General features: G+C 38.8%; 2 protein-coding genes across 11 annotated transcripts in view; one reads left to right on the forward strand and one right to left on the reverse strand.

Moving 5' to 3' along the window:
- The window catches only part of LOC117329254 (thymosin beta-like), a 68,551-nt gene extending 65,322 nt beyond the window's left edge, over nucleotides 1-3,229 (forward strand). For all 10 annotated transcript variants that reach the window (XM_033887104.1, XM_033887103.1, XM_033887107.1 and 7 more), the window contains one exon: nucleotides 10-3,229. In XM_033887104.1, coding sequence (XP_033742995.1) covers nucleotides 10-38 — 29 coding nt within the window. In that variant the 3' untranslated portion in view covers nucleotides 39-3,229. The remainder of the gene's footprint in view (nucleotides 1-9) is intronic.
- LOC117329253 (heat shock 70 kDa protein 12A-like) lies at nucleotides 2,767-11,529 on the reverse strand. Its single transcript, XM_033887099.1, has 4 exons — nucleotides 10,598-11,529; nucleotides 6,619-6,840; nucleotides 5,888-6,062; nucleotides 2,767-5,646 (listed from the first exon to the last, which is right to left on the reverse strand). Exons 1-4 carry the CDS (start codon nucleotides 11,012-11,014, stop codon nucleotides 4,595-4,597), a joined length of 1,866 nt encoding a protein of 621 aa, XP_033742990.1. The 5' UTR covers nucleotides 11,015-11,529; the 3' UTR covers nucleotides 2,767-4,594.
- Between the last annotated feature and the right edge of the window lie 2,699 nt (nucleotides 11,530-14,228).

The raw sequence follows: 14,228 nt of genomic DNA on the forward strand, positions 1-14,228 counted from the left end.
TTCTTTCAGATATCAAAGCAGAAAAGATGCAGAAGTAATACAAACTGTTGTCACCTATGTTCCAAGCCTTCAGTAATGGGATATAACTACTGAGCCAATCACAGCTGCTGTGAGAAAAAATTCTGATAAAAGACACTTTGTGATTGGTCGAGGGAAGTTCTGATGTCAGTTTCCAGGCATCCATTGGTTGATCTGTCAGGACTTTGATTTTACACATTAGAAGAAGAGAAAAAGGAATGCTACAAAGAGAGAAACAATTAGGTGGAGGTCAGGAAAATGCAGAAATGGTCATAGTTGACCATGCATGGAGTCATTTACTCCGAAAGAAGGTTTACAGTGGAAGGGCCTACAAACACATATTAACTATTTGATTAATTCTGTTCACATTTTAGTGCAATATGTATGTTTTTGTGAAGAACAAATTGTTGTTTTTGATGATTTAATGAGACTAATTAGATGACAGTTGAATTGCCTCCCCTTCCAGTTTATGAAGTATCTAAATAATGATTAGTCCAAATTTATACCTTTTAAGAACGATCTCGTTATAGGGCCATAGTTGTGTCATCTTTGTTATCTGCGGTATTTCTGTTTCATCTCCTGAGTATCTTCTTGTAGTATTTGATAGTGGAAAAAAAAGGAAAAAACTGCAAGAAAGATCTTTTCTGAATTAAGTACATTTCTGGTTTGTTGAAACTAATTTGACATTTTGCATTTTATTATAATACATATGTACTATATAGGATCTATTTATGACATGGTAGGACATTCTGTGTATTTTATTTCTTATGCTAAGGCCTTTTCCGAATCTTCAATAATATTTTAGTGATCTGTGTCCTGAAAGTGTGTACCATGGCAACCGCCCTGTAACCAATGAATTCACCATAGCTGCCTGGAGACTAATGTCAGAGTGTTATTTCTGTAAATAGTTGCATACAATGTAGTATAATAAAACAATAATCATATGCAATACTGTTAATAATGCTATAGATATTTTTTAACCCTGTTAGGACCAGTTCACTGTTGCTCAAGTGTTTCATTGTTTTGTTCATTATTCCACAATTTCATCTTTGTTAACACATAATTAAGAAGACAAGTTTAAGGAGTTTCATAGCATTCCTAAAAACCTTCTTCCTTGGTTGGTGATTGAATCAGTGCTTTATTTAGAGAGTTCCAGCTCTCTTTTCTTGGAGACAACTGGATTGCTTGCAGTGCATTTTTCACACTCCACTACTAGTCTTTGCTCCAAAATATATTTTTGTCATATATTTACTAGTGCCACCTGGTGGAGGGAATAAAAACTAAGGCAAATAATCCAGTATATCTTTCAAGTTTTTGTACTAGACTTTTGATTGCAGGTTATAATTTCTTTGTTTAGAGATTAAGTGTACTTTTAGTAATAATTACATTAGTTGGAGATCTAGAGAAGGATTTTGGTTGGAGAGTATTAGCCTTCAAGTTTGAAAAATAGGAAGAAAGATATCTGATACATTGAAATAAATTGGAGACCTTGTTTAATGTTACAGTATTATTATGAAAGGGGAAAAAAGGAAGGCCACTGATATTATAAGAAGGTTATAACTGGGCATTCAGTAGATTGGTCAGACACCAGTTAACTATTGACCAGTGTTAGTATAGCTAGTCATCAGTTTTGTGATAATCATTGACGAGACTTGTAATCATTAATGTCTTCCTTTTCCTGTGACTTGTGAATTGGTTCTTTATAAATTAAACGTTCTTGTTCATTTGAAGCTTTCCCTTTTATGAAAGGTAGATGTTTTCACTGTTGTGTTTTCTTTTTTGTGATATTTTTCCTTTGTTAAATGATTCTTTATGAGTAAGTCATTAGAAGCCCCATTTACCTGAAGCTTTCACATTTTTGAAAGATAAAAATTGTTGCCCTTGTCCTCAGAAAGTCTCATGTGGAAATAATTTAATTAAAAATTCATAATTTATTTTTCAAACATGAATGAAACCACTGAATAACCAAATATTGTAAGAGATTAATCAAACAAGCCTTTGTAAGCTCGTTATTAAAAATCATTACATTGGGAAACACTTGTAACTTGTGTACATTGTCATAACTTTCATATTTAACCATTGCTATTTCTAAATTAATACTTTGGCCGCCTTACGTTGTATGTTGTGCCAAGTTTATCAGCCATGGTTACATTGTATCCAGTGCCCAGTTTATCAGCCAGGATTACATTGTATCCAGTGCCAAGTTTATCAGCCATGGTTACATTGTATCCAGTGCCCAGTTTATCAGACAGGATTACATTGTATAATTTATCATGCCATTTAAATAACATGATATTTCAAATTTTGTGTTATATTTTGCTGAAATGTTAGCTGTGTTTGTCAGGCCAGTGTGATGTTGAGCTATGCATTTATTAAAAACAGAATCGTTTTCATTGGATTTATTAGGGATTTATTCTATCAATGTTGACAAAATTTTGTGCTGACAATAGTGATAATTGTAATTTTGGCGCAAAACAAAATTTTCACTGCGTATCATCACTTCATATGAATCTAATTTGGTACAAGATATTTTTTCTATTTCAGATCTAAGATGTTATTTTTTTGGAATCAAAACGTTTAAAGCATCATCTCTATAAGTAAAAATTCTAGTATTTTATTCCCTTGGCTTCTTCAACACAATTTATTTGACTGGCGAATAACTCATAATTCATTAATTCTTTCACAATACTTGCCTATGAAGATTTATTAAGTAGTTAGAATTGTTGAATCCTTTTTTGTGCCTTAAAAAAATATTTCCGTACCCAAAGATCAAAACAGTGATGGAATCTCGGGCTGGTTTGGTCTTCCTGATTTTAACTCTTTTGATAGACTGTTGAAATTGTTTTGTAAAGGTTTATTTTTGAGAGGTAACAATTTGTAATTACCTGGTAAAAGTTGTGTATTTTTGATGGGTCCAAAATGTTACATGATTAAATTGCTATATTTTCAATACATATTGTACTCTTAAAACCAAAAAGGATATATTTGTGAGATTGCCATGTTGATTGTTACTTGGTGCACATGATTTTGGCCGTGAAATTTGTCCTACTCTCCGGCCAGCAGTAACTTAATGTACAGTATATAATACTATATCATACATTTAGTCCTGCTCTCGGACCAGCAGTTACTTAATGTACAGTATATCTGCATGTAGTCTTTCTACTTTCATTAGGCATAATCGCCTACATTTTCAATAAAAAAAATGAATTTATTTGAGATGTTGATATTTTTTCATTTGTGATGTTGATATTTTTTCCAGTGTTGGCAATGAGTGGGTAAGATTTGCAAACAGAAATGACCATGACCTTCGATCAAGATCGGGGCTCAAAAACTTCTGTATCAAAAAAAGCACAAGTCATGATTCAGTCTGTAGCTTGCAGAAGTGCAACAAATTTGTTGGATGAAATCATGTGGGCTTGTATTCAAGGTCAATCTTGTTGTGTTCTGTGATAAATGTCCAAATAGTTAAGTTCTTCGTTTGTTTAAAAACATTGTAGCTGGCAAAATTAAATTGGTTCAAAGAAATGATTTAACCCAGATCAAAGTAGGAAATGTTTTTGCAGAAACATTTGACACCTTGTGATTGATACAGGTCCATGGGACCTCTTTTTACGGGATAATTGATCAAAGTTCCTTAATTAGAACCTTTTGCATGGTGACCTGTCTCTTTCTGCCTAGGACGTCAGACTCTTCATCTACCGATACTGTAGACTATTTTTGAACGAATTTTGATCCAATTGAAGAAGGATGTTATCGGTTTAAGCCGTTTGTCTGTCCTTGGGAGGTCAGACAACCCATTTATACAGAACCGAATCTCCTTCACCTAAGGATGTCCCAGACTAAATTTGGTCAAAAACAATTATTCTGGTCTAGTAGCATTTCCAATTAAAAGAGGAGACCGACAGACAGAGGTCCTTTGGTACTAAGTCTTCATACTGAGGCTAATTGGCAATTAAAAAAACATTTGATTATACAGGAGACCTACATTAGTTGTAGGGATAAGACCTGTTCATGAAAATGAAAGATTCAAAGGCACTGAAACAACTTACTGCTTCCAGTCTTAATTCATTTATTGATCGAAGTCCATACAATCTTTTGTGATAGCCATTTTCAGTTGCAGTTAGGTTGAAGTACCCGCTCCCATATATATGTTTAGGTACATGCAAGCAAAGGCACGGCGAAACCTGCTCGAGACAGTCGGAAGTTACAAGGCAAGGGACTCTATAGTAAACGCCATTTGAGCAGTTTTGGCACCACACTTAAAAACAAAAATGTTTAAGTCACTTGACTACATGTGTATTATACGGTATTGGTGATGTATATTTGGACATCAGGAGATGGCACTCTTAAGATAAAACAAAATGTCGCCGAGAACAACCACATGACAACCACCGTCGAATCAGCGGTCGTGCTAAAGCACATGGACCGTTCAAAGGTATATCGACAAAGCGCAGAAAAGATGGTCGATTTCCAGGAATGAAGGGGTGTTGTGAAATTCTACTCCATGTTTCGGATCAGTCACAACCAGTGGCGAGGCCTTAATCATGTGTCACAACCGTTTTCACAATACCGAGCACTACGTTGATAGGAAATCTATGTATGTTTCCCTCCTCGTTTGGCTTGTGTGGTCATACCCAACAACCTTGATCTCAGTGCCTCCGAATATGACCTCTAGGTCAACCGCGCGTTCCTTGTCGCCAGTCAGATCAGGCATTTCCACAACGAGGCATCCGCATTTCTCAACACCGTCTTCGTCCGTGTATTTCAGTCGCCGTTTCGACGACTTGAAAAACTCAAAAATAATGCCTTTCTGGTTGGTAATAATTGGCGTATATGTTTCCCGCCAAATTTCGTTATGACCTATGACTTCTCCAGTTTCGGCCCAGGTCTGGAAAATATGTTTGCATAGCACCATTCCGTCCGAGTCGACTTTGAGATCGTCTCTATGTTCGCCTTCCTCAAAAGGGAGATACGACCCCACTCCGTAGGAGTAGCGACATATCCGCTGGCAGATGGCGCTGGGGTCGCAGCCAAATGCCACGGCCCCCTTGACGACGGACAAACTAGCTTCCTCGGGTATGAGGACCGTTACCTGTTCACCGAATTCCGATCGGATAGAGTTCTGAAGGCGGACCGACTCGGCGAATCCTCCAACCAGGAACATGTATTTCAAATCCTTTAACTTTGGTCTTTGAAGAAGATGCCTCACATGATCGTTAATCTGTTTAAGTGCATCACAGAACAAATCTGTGACCACCTCTGAAGACAATACCAGTTTTCCGGATGAGAACTTGATACGTCCGCCCTCAGACGCGGCGTACGACTTGATGCACTCCTGCACGGACCGGCCCTCGTGCCGGAAGTTACAAAAGTTGTAGGGGAGCGACACACGCACACTTTCACACTCACCGCGCTTCTTTATTTCGAAGTCCTGTAATAACTCGACATAGTCTTTGGGGAACTCGCGCTGAAACGCGGCAATGAATTCAGCACCGAAAATCTTGTCAAGCATGGCGATGAACTGACGGTCGATAACTGTCCCACCCCACGCCCCACCTGTGGCACGGAAGAGCTCCCGGATACGACCGTCTTTCCGAACCTTGTGGGCCACAATATCTATTGTTCCACCTGTTGTAAATAATGGAAGAGATTTTATAAGTGTATACGTGAGAGTAAACCCAAGAAAATACATCGAGTGACAATTCTCTAGTTGTAAAATATCCGAAATAACAAATTTTATCCGAATGCTGATAAATCTGTAAGGGATCCACCCCAATTTTGTTAAATAACACATGAAAATGTCAGGTTAATTTCGTAAAAATAGTTGTAATACAATGTATTGCACTTCTGTCTCGTGCCAATTACTCACCTCCTGCATCAATCACGAGATATTTAGTTCCGGGTTCAAAAGTCAGCTTTGACACCTGCTCATTATCCGTCTGGACAAATGTACTAACCGGAAGTGACCGACAATTGAGTGATGCTGCTTCCGGCTCTAGTGCAATGACGAGTTGGTTGCTGTACGTTGTATCTATAAGACCACCCTGTGAGAATAAATTTAGAGATAAAGATGTCGAGCCCTAATTACTATGATGATATTAATATACATCAAAACGGAAGTGCATTATATAGTGCAATGTGGCAGATTGAATTCAACGGAATATACATTAAACCGGAAGTTCATTATTTAGTGCAATGTGGCAGATTGAATTCAACGGAATATACATTAAACCGGAAGTGCATTACATAGTGCAATGTGGCAGATTGAATTCAACGGAATATACATCAAAACGGAAGTGCATTATATAGTGCAATGTGGCAGATTGAATTCAACGGAATATACATTAAACCGGAAGTTCATTATTTAGTGCAATGTGGCAGATTGAATTCAACGGAATATACATTTAACCGGAAGTGCATTATATAGTGCAATGTGGCAGATTGAATTCAACGGAATATACATTAAACCGGAAGTGCATTATTTAGTGCAATGTGGCAGATTGAATTCAACGGAATATACATTTAACCGGAAGTGCATTATATAGTGCAATGGGGCAGATTGAATTCAACGGAATATACATTAAAGTGCATTATCCATACCTTATGTGCCGCCTCCCTCATAAACTGCTTGGCGTTTTCGTCCCAGATGGCAGGTACAGTGATGACCCAACGGACGGACTGTGGGTCGGGCTCGTACCCCAGGGACACGCTCAAGTGACGTAAGAAGTGAGACTTCATGAAGCCTAGAGATTTGGCGAAAACGTCAACTGCAAGCTGCTCCTTTCCGGAAGTGTCCTGTAGGGTAATATCCGTCTTCAGCTCCTGACAAAAACACACATTCTTGTTAGGATGCAATTACGAATGAAGTCGAGATGATGACATATTTTCATTACGAATGAAGTCGAGATGATGACATATTTGTTTACGGCCCAGCTATTTTTTAAATTTTGTTATTCTGCTCTTAAGTTAATGAGAGGTTTACGGTTACTCATTTAATTGACTCCAAAAATGAACAGTTGTGATGTGGAGGCGCTACATTACCGGGTTCCCTATACAACGTTTCAAATATATTAAAAGTATTGGGGAGTCTATCTTCTATCATTCGATTTTGTCATATTCCAAGGGTACAGTTAGGACAAGTAAGTTGAGAGAATAGCTCTTGATACTGTATATATACGGTCAGAGGGAAAGTGGCCTGTAAAACTAATCTGTTCAGTATAATCATATCGGTAAGGATATTTTGAACCTATCTCTGGTAATGTTATAGGAAGTATCATGTCTGTAATGACGATGTAAGTACCCGTCTTTACAATTATAGTTATAAACCTGTGTGTTTGATCAAACGTATCTTCCATTCTCTTGAAAGACGACCATGTCTTATAAACAAGTGGTTAACTAATTCCAGCGACGAAAAGTACATTTTACGGTTAGTCGGGCATTATTACGACTTAACAACGGATATAATTGTCCGAATTATTTTATTTCAAACAAAACGAAAAATTCCATATTAAATATTCTCTTAAATTTTAATTTGATGGACTAATATATTAGGATGAGCATTTTATAACGTGAATTCAATATTAATTTGAGAAGATTATCGCCTAATGGACAAAATCTTTTAATTAAATTGTTATTACCACTCTGTAGTTAAAAAGGGTTTGTCCCTAAAATATTCATTTATAACCATTAGTTCGGAGAAGTTGTTCCCACGGTACAGAAACCTAATGGAATTTTAACTTCCTAAGGAAAATTGTGGCTAAATTTTCCAACACCATATCACTAATTAATCATGAGATGTTCCGAAAAGCATGGGTCCATCAACTCTTCCGCTGGTCGTACTAAAGTAACCAAGGCACTCCCCAATAAGTGAACCAGGTTTGGAACAGATTAATTGAACGTTAAGAACTCGTGAAATTCAACGACTGTCGCCATGAACTCGATATTCCCTGTACAGAGACTCGGAGAGACATTTCCCGTTCTTGGAATATGCTGATAGCATTTCCCATAGGACATGAAGTAACATTTGGCGGTAGACGGATGCTGCCTTTGGAAAACGTACAAATTCTTGATATTGCGGTACCGAGCGAGGCGAGCCTTGTTGACTTTTAAAAATGATAACAGTTCATGTTAGATTCTTTAACTACATTTTTAATGTCATTGTATCCGAACAATTACGGTAAACAAATCAGCAATGTATTGTATTTATAACGAATTCCGATATATCTCTAACTATATTGGTAAACTTGACAGACTTGGCGTTTGTGATGCACGTAATATTATATAAAACAATATGTGTTACTGTATCAGACAGTCTGAACGGCCTGGGTACTGTATATAAACCACAGCTATGGATCGATCTGATGTGACGAGTCTGAGACATCTAAATGTACCGTAAGATGGTGGAGTCAACAGCTGACAGTAAACTTTGAGGAATGAGGAAGTACTTTTTTATTTCACTTTTGATTTTCTACATAAAATATTCACATGATACAGAAAGAAACAAAGACAAGTTTCACACACACACTTACGTACACAAACTATATATCTTGAATACAATGTAGGTAGATTAGATATATACTAGTAGGTGAATACTACATTATACATTATATAGAAAAGCAGCATTATTAGTATAAATTCATGTTTCAGATCCGATGACAAAATGCGTGAAGTGCAGAATGAATTATTGAAACAATTCTATTATGTCATGGGATTAATTTAACTTTAACAGAAAACGAACACGAATTGTGCCGATACTGCCTCAATGGCGTGGCGCAAAACGTAGCGAGCATTTGGTATATAGTCTTCTAAAGCATGCTGAGTATCACGCCGTTATTGGAAAACCACCGTGAAGACAATCTAAATAGTCACATTAATTCATGTGTAAGCCGAAGTTGATCTGAGTAGCACTGGTTGGTACACTGTTGTATGATTCATCCTGATTCCCGTCAATGACTAACTGTGATATCGATTTTATTGTTTACAATCGATACTCGCGAACACGTGTGTGTGTATTTATAATTTATCCGGAATGTATAATGGTTGTCGGGCGAAATCGATACCAGTTCACGCGCGCGCGTCCATCATTTAGAGAAACGCGACACAAATGCCATGGCAACGCCTGTGCTGTAATGTACACGATTGTCGTTGACCTGGACTTGTGACCATAATTGTTTCACAGAGTTCTGGTTCCACAGAGAGACAGAATTAGTTCGTAAACGCACGTGGACATTTTCCCAATATCACATGGATATACTTATTTTTTCTGAATTAATAGCTTTAGTGTATCTACCTAGCACCCACGAGTATTACATGTATATGACACCAAAAATATTCCCGAGTATACTATGACACCATACAATACTCCCGAGTATACTATGACACCATACAATACTCCCGAGTATACTATGACACCATACAATATTCCCGAGTATACTATGACACCATACAATACTCCCGAGTATACTATGACACCATACAATACTCCCGAGTATACTATGACACCATACAATACTCCCGAGTATACTATGACACCATACAATACTCCCGAGTATACTATGACACCATACAATATTCCCGAGTATACTATGACACCATACAATACTCCCGAGTATACTATGACACCATACAATACTCCCGAGTATACTATGACACCATACAATACTCCCGAGTATACTATGACACCATACAATACTCCCGAGTATACTATGACACCATACAATACTCCCGAGTATACTATGACACCATACAATACTCCCGAGTATACTATGACACCATACAATACTCCCGAGTATACTATGACACCATACAATATTCCCGAGTATACTATGACACCATACAATATTCCCGAGTATACTATGACACCATACAATACTCCCGAGTATACTGTGACACTATACAATACTCCCGAGTATACTGTGACACTATACAATACTCCCGAGTATACTATGACACCATACAATACTCCCGAGTATACTGTGACACTATACAATACTCCCGAGTATACTATGACATCGCCAATACTCTGGCATCCCCGCGCCGTTATCACATTCACGAAATTAATACAGGACACTAAATCAGCATTTATTTCTAAATGAAATTTAATTTTATGTTTAAAATCTTAGCATTGCAGTTGTTATGACGGTGAATGTCGAAGACACGTGATGCTGTGTAAAGATGTGGCAGCGGTACAATCACGACCATGGCTTCAGTGACATGTATTGAATGTTTGTGACAATACCCATCGACTGTCACGTTATTTACGCGAAGTTGTTGACGTGATGAAATGTTCACATCATTTGTTATTTGTCGATGTTACCATACAACCAGATATTGATCGATATCGAAAATTTGTTACGCAATTGCATTTGTTAATGCTACGCAGGTTTTGTACGCAATATTGCATATGTAGCTGCTATCATGGTAATGTAAAGCAATTTCATAAGTCATTTAAAGCGGTTTTATAAAATGCAAAAATTTCCACCAATTAACAGAGCATTATCCTGTACCATACATATATTAGACAAAGCGCCAAAGCGTCGATGTTATCTGTAGTGGTGAAAATAAACCTTAAAAAGAATACCTTGTTATCGTAGAGGTTCATCTTAAACCTGTCGAAATAATAGTATTCTGCGGCCTCTTCTTCCGACAAATCATTGTATTTAGATACTGCCTCAAAACCGAATGCCTCAAACTGCCCGTCGGGTTTAAGGAGGAGAGAGGTAGGTGTCTTATGGAGGAGGAAGCCTTGTGTCTGTCCCCAGTTTTTGTTGGTATATATGACGTCCCGATTGGACACAAACGTGTAGGCGTAGCCACTAAATGTCGTTCCAAAGTCTATTGCGGCCACAATTTTGTAGGGGTCCTCCTCGGGTTCAACTACTTCCTGTTCAACATCCGGTATAATTGTGGCACTCTCCTGCCCGGGGGAGGGATCCTGCTCTTTCTCCGGGGCCTTGCCAGAGTCGCCATTTTGTGCGTCCTTGGCACTGTCAGCCATTTTGAGCACTAGTGCCTGTCTTTGTTTCCGTTAGAAGCAGACGAGGTACTCCGCATTGATGTACTGGACGTGTGCCTACTTTCCAGTTTCATCGATTTTTCCTGCTTCCGTCTCCAATCCGTGTGTACTCGCCACATTAATTACGACAAGATCGATATCGGTTGATCGTCCCTCCCCGACACTGTCGTCTCCCTCCTCGGTCTCGGCGACAAGGCGACGCTGACCTGGTTGGAACGGTTATGGACAACTCTGTCTGACGACCATGTGTGTGCGGAGATTCTTCCAGTCCTAAACTGCCTGTAATCATATGCGTGCTGTGTCGACATGGCATGGTCTTCACAGGTCTAGTGCCGAAGAATTGTCAGTACGGTCATAACAGAGACGTCAACTCTCAGCACTGAAGGCAATATTTCTTTACTAGAAATCGGCCACAAAATTCGGAAGACAGACGACGCTCCCACGCGTCCTTGAAACTGTTGGGATACGGAAATCATTGACACATTGGACAGTAGCATTATACAATCAAGGTAAGTTCAACAATTATCCTGCACAGATATTGTAGGTATGTAACATACAATTATATATATCTTTTGATGAAATCATTGGTAGGGTATTACTGTAGGAAGTTCTGCAGGAGTGTTTTGTTTCCTATGGTACTGTACAGTGAATTATATTTTTTGGGAAAATGCGGGCGTGGGGGACCCCTGGGATTGTGCAGGAATGAGGACATGTGGCTTTGCTGTGGTCCTATCTAATGGGTATCGTATGGTATACTCTTTCCCCAGAATTTTAATCGCCGTACTTCTATAAAACACTGCATGTTGTTTTAAGAGAAACTGTAGTATTTTGGATGTATAGCTTGACAGTTCCCTTGAAGCCTATAACATTTCTTTGGTACTCTCGGGTAAACTTGTCGAGGTTTTTGTCCAAATACCTTAAATATTTCCTATGATAGGACTTCAGTAGTATCATGTATGTGCCGTCATATATCCCCATGATATAAGACATGGTATTATCATTTGATGATATACCGACCGTTCGGTTTTCCAATATTTGCCATCCCCATGTTTGCCAATATTTGCATTCCCGTGTTAACAACCAATAATTGCCATCCACGTGTTTCCCTACTTGCCATTTCCTATATTTCCTTATATTTGCCATCCCCAGGTTTCCAATGTTAGCCAATCCCCGGGGAAGCCAATATTTGCCATCCCAATGTTTCCAATATTTGCCATCCCAATGTTTCCAATATTTGCCATCCCAATGTTTCCAATATTTGCCATCCCCTGGTTTTCCAATATTTGCCATCCCCAGGTTTTCCAATATTTGCCATCCCCAGGTTTTCAATGTAAGTCAATCCCCGGGGAAACCAATATTTGCCATCCCAAGGTTTCCAATATTGGACACCCCCATGTTTACAAATATTGGACACCCCCATGTTTACAAATATTGGACACCCCCATGTTTACAAATATTTGCAATCCCCAGGTTGACCATTATTTGCCATTCCCATGATACAATGTTAGCCACTTCCTAGGATAACCAATATTTGCCATCCTCGGGTTTCAGATATTTGCCATCCCTAAGTTTCCAATATTATTTTACCACTCCCAGGGTTAATCAATATTTGTCATCTCATATTTACCAATATTTGCCATCCTTGGGTTTCCAATATTTGCCATCCTCAGGATTCCAGTATTTGCCACTCCCAAGGATAGCCAATATTTGCCATTCCTAGGTTTCCTATGAATTGCTACTGCTAGGGTTAACCAATTTTTGCCATCTTCATGTTTTCCCCAGTGTTCCCGATGCCGACCAGGTGTCATTCGTGTGATTTTCCCATTTTACAACCCCAATAATTTGCCAGCTCTTTCTGTGTTATTTCCAATACATCCGTCTAAACGTTTTTTTCCTGTGGCCAGAACTGTATTGATTGATGACAAATCGTCTAACGCTCTCCTACTTGTGGGGATCAAAATGTTGGTTAATTTATCCGCTTAGTGATAAAAAAATCCTTCTACGATGGTTTTGTCATTTAACAGAATTGGCAGTGTTTCTGGTGTTTTGTGTGTCTGTTCAGGAATCGATATATGTTATTAATCAGGAGCATTGACACCTGAGTAAGGGCGCACAGCCCATCCCTGGGAATCCACTGTACTAGGCAGATCTCTGTTTCACGTCATCACTCATTGATTCGAGAACAATGATTTAATAATGATATTACAATGATGACGACGATGGAAAGTTCAGATATTCTAAAGATAGAAATGAAACGAGCATTTCAAATTAGACATCAAAACATTAATTAATTAATTACTCGAGACATTAATTTGATCATTGTCTAGACATCCATGTTTTATATATAATTACACATTGTACATACGTTTGGCGGCCTTTGACCTTACTTTGCCTGACATCCCGGTATAACATGTGAGACTTCGCTACAAACAATAAGCCGACACAATGCTCTTATTACTTACTTACCGGTAATGTTACTTTGGTATACCAGCAAATACCGAACGCAGACTGATATTCTTTTTTTATTATTATTGTACGTCTTCGAATGAAATGATCAGATCACATACTGGAATTCATGCTAGTATTGAAAAAAAGAAGCTCATGCACGGTTTCTTTTCTTCATTTGGGTATAATTATGGCAGCAGCTAGCCAGGTTCATATGAGGATGGGCGTTTGCTATTTTGGGAGACGCCAGTAGCCAGGGTCATATGAGGATGGCCGTTTAGTGCTTTGGGAGACGCCAGTAGCCAGGGTCATATGAGGATGGGTGTTAAGTGTTTTGGGAGACACCAGTAGCCAGGGTCATATGAGGATGGGTGTTAAGTGTTTTGGGAGACGCCAGTAGCCAGGGTCATATGAGGATGGGTGTTAAGTGTTTTGGGAGACGCCAGTAGCCAGGGTCATATGAGGATGGGCGTTAAGTGTTTTGGGAGACGCCAGTAGCCAGGGTCATACGAGGATGGTTGTTAAGTGTTTCGGGAAACGCCAGTAGCCAGGGTCATATGAGGATGGGCGTTTAGTGTTTTTGGAGACACCAGTAGCCAGGGTCATATGAGGATGGGCGTTTAGTGTTTTTGGAGACACCAGTAGCCAGGGTCATATGAGGATAGCCGTTTAGTGTTTTGGGAGACGCCAGTAGCCAGGGTCATATGAGGATGGGCGTATATGAGGATGGGTGTTAAGTGTTTTGGGAGAC

This window comes from Pecten maximus, chromosome 6 (assembly GCF_902652985.1).
Source record: "Pecten maximus chromosome 6, xPecMax1.1, whole genome shotgun sequence".
Taxonomy (NCBI): domain Eukaryota; kingdom Metazoa; phylum Mollusca; class Bivalvia; order Pectinida; family Pectinidae; genus Pecten; species Pecten maximus.

Coding starts and splice junctions, on each gene's coding strand:
- LOC117329253 (XM_033887099.1), bottom strand. CDS start 11,014: ATGGCTGACAGTGCCAAGGACGCACAAAATGGCGACTCTGGCAAGGCC. Junction 6,063..6,618: donor TGAGGGAGGCGGCACATAAG/GTATGGATAATG, acceptor TTATTCTCACAG/GGTGGTCTTATAGATACAAC. Junction 5,647..5,887: donor TCTCGTGATTGATGCAGGAG/GTGAGTAATTGG, acceptor TATTTACAACAG/GTGGAACAATAGATATTGTG.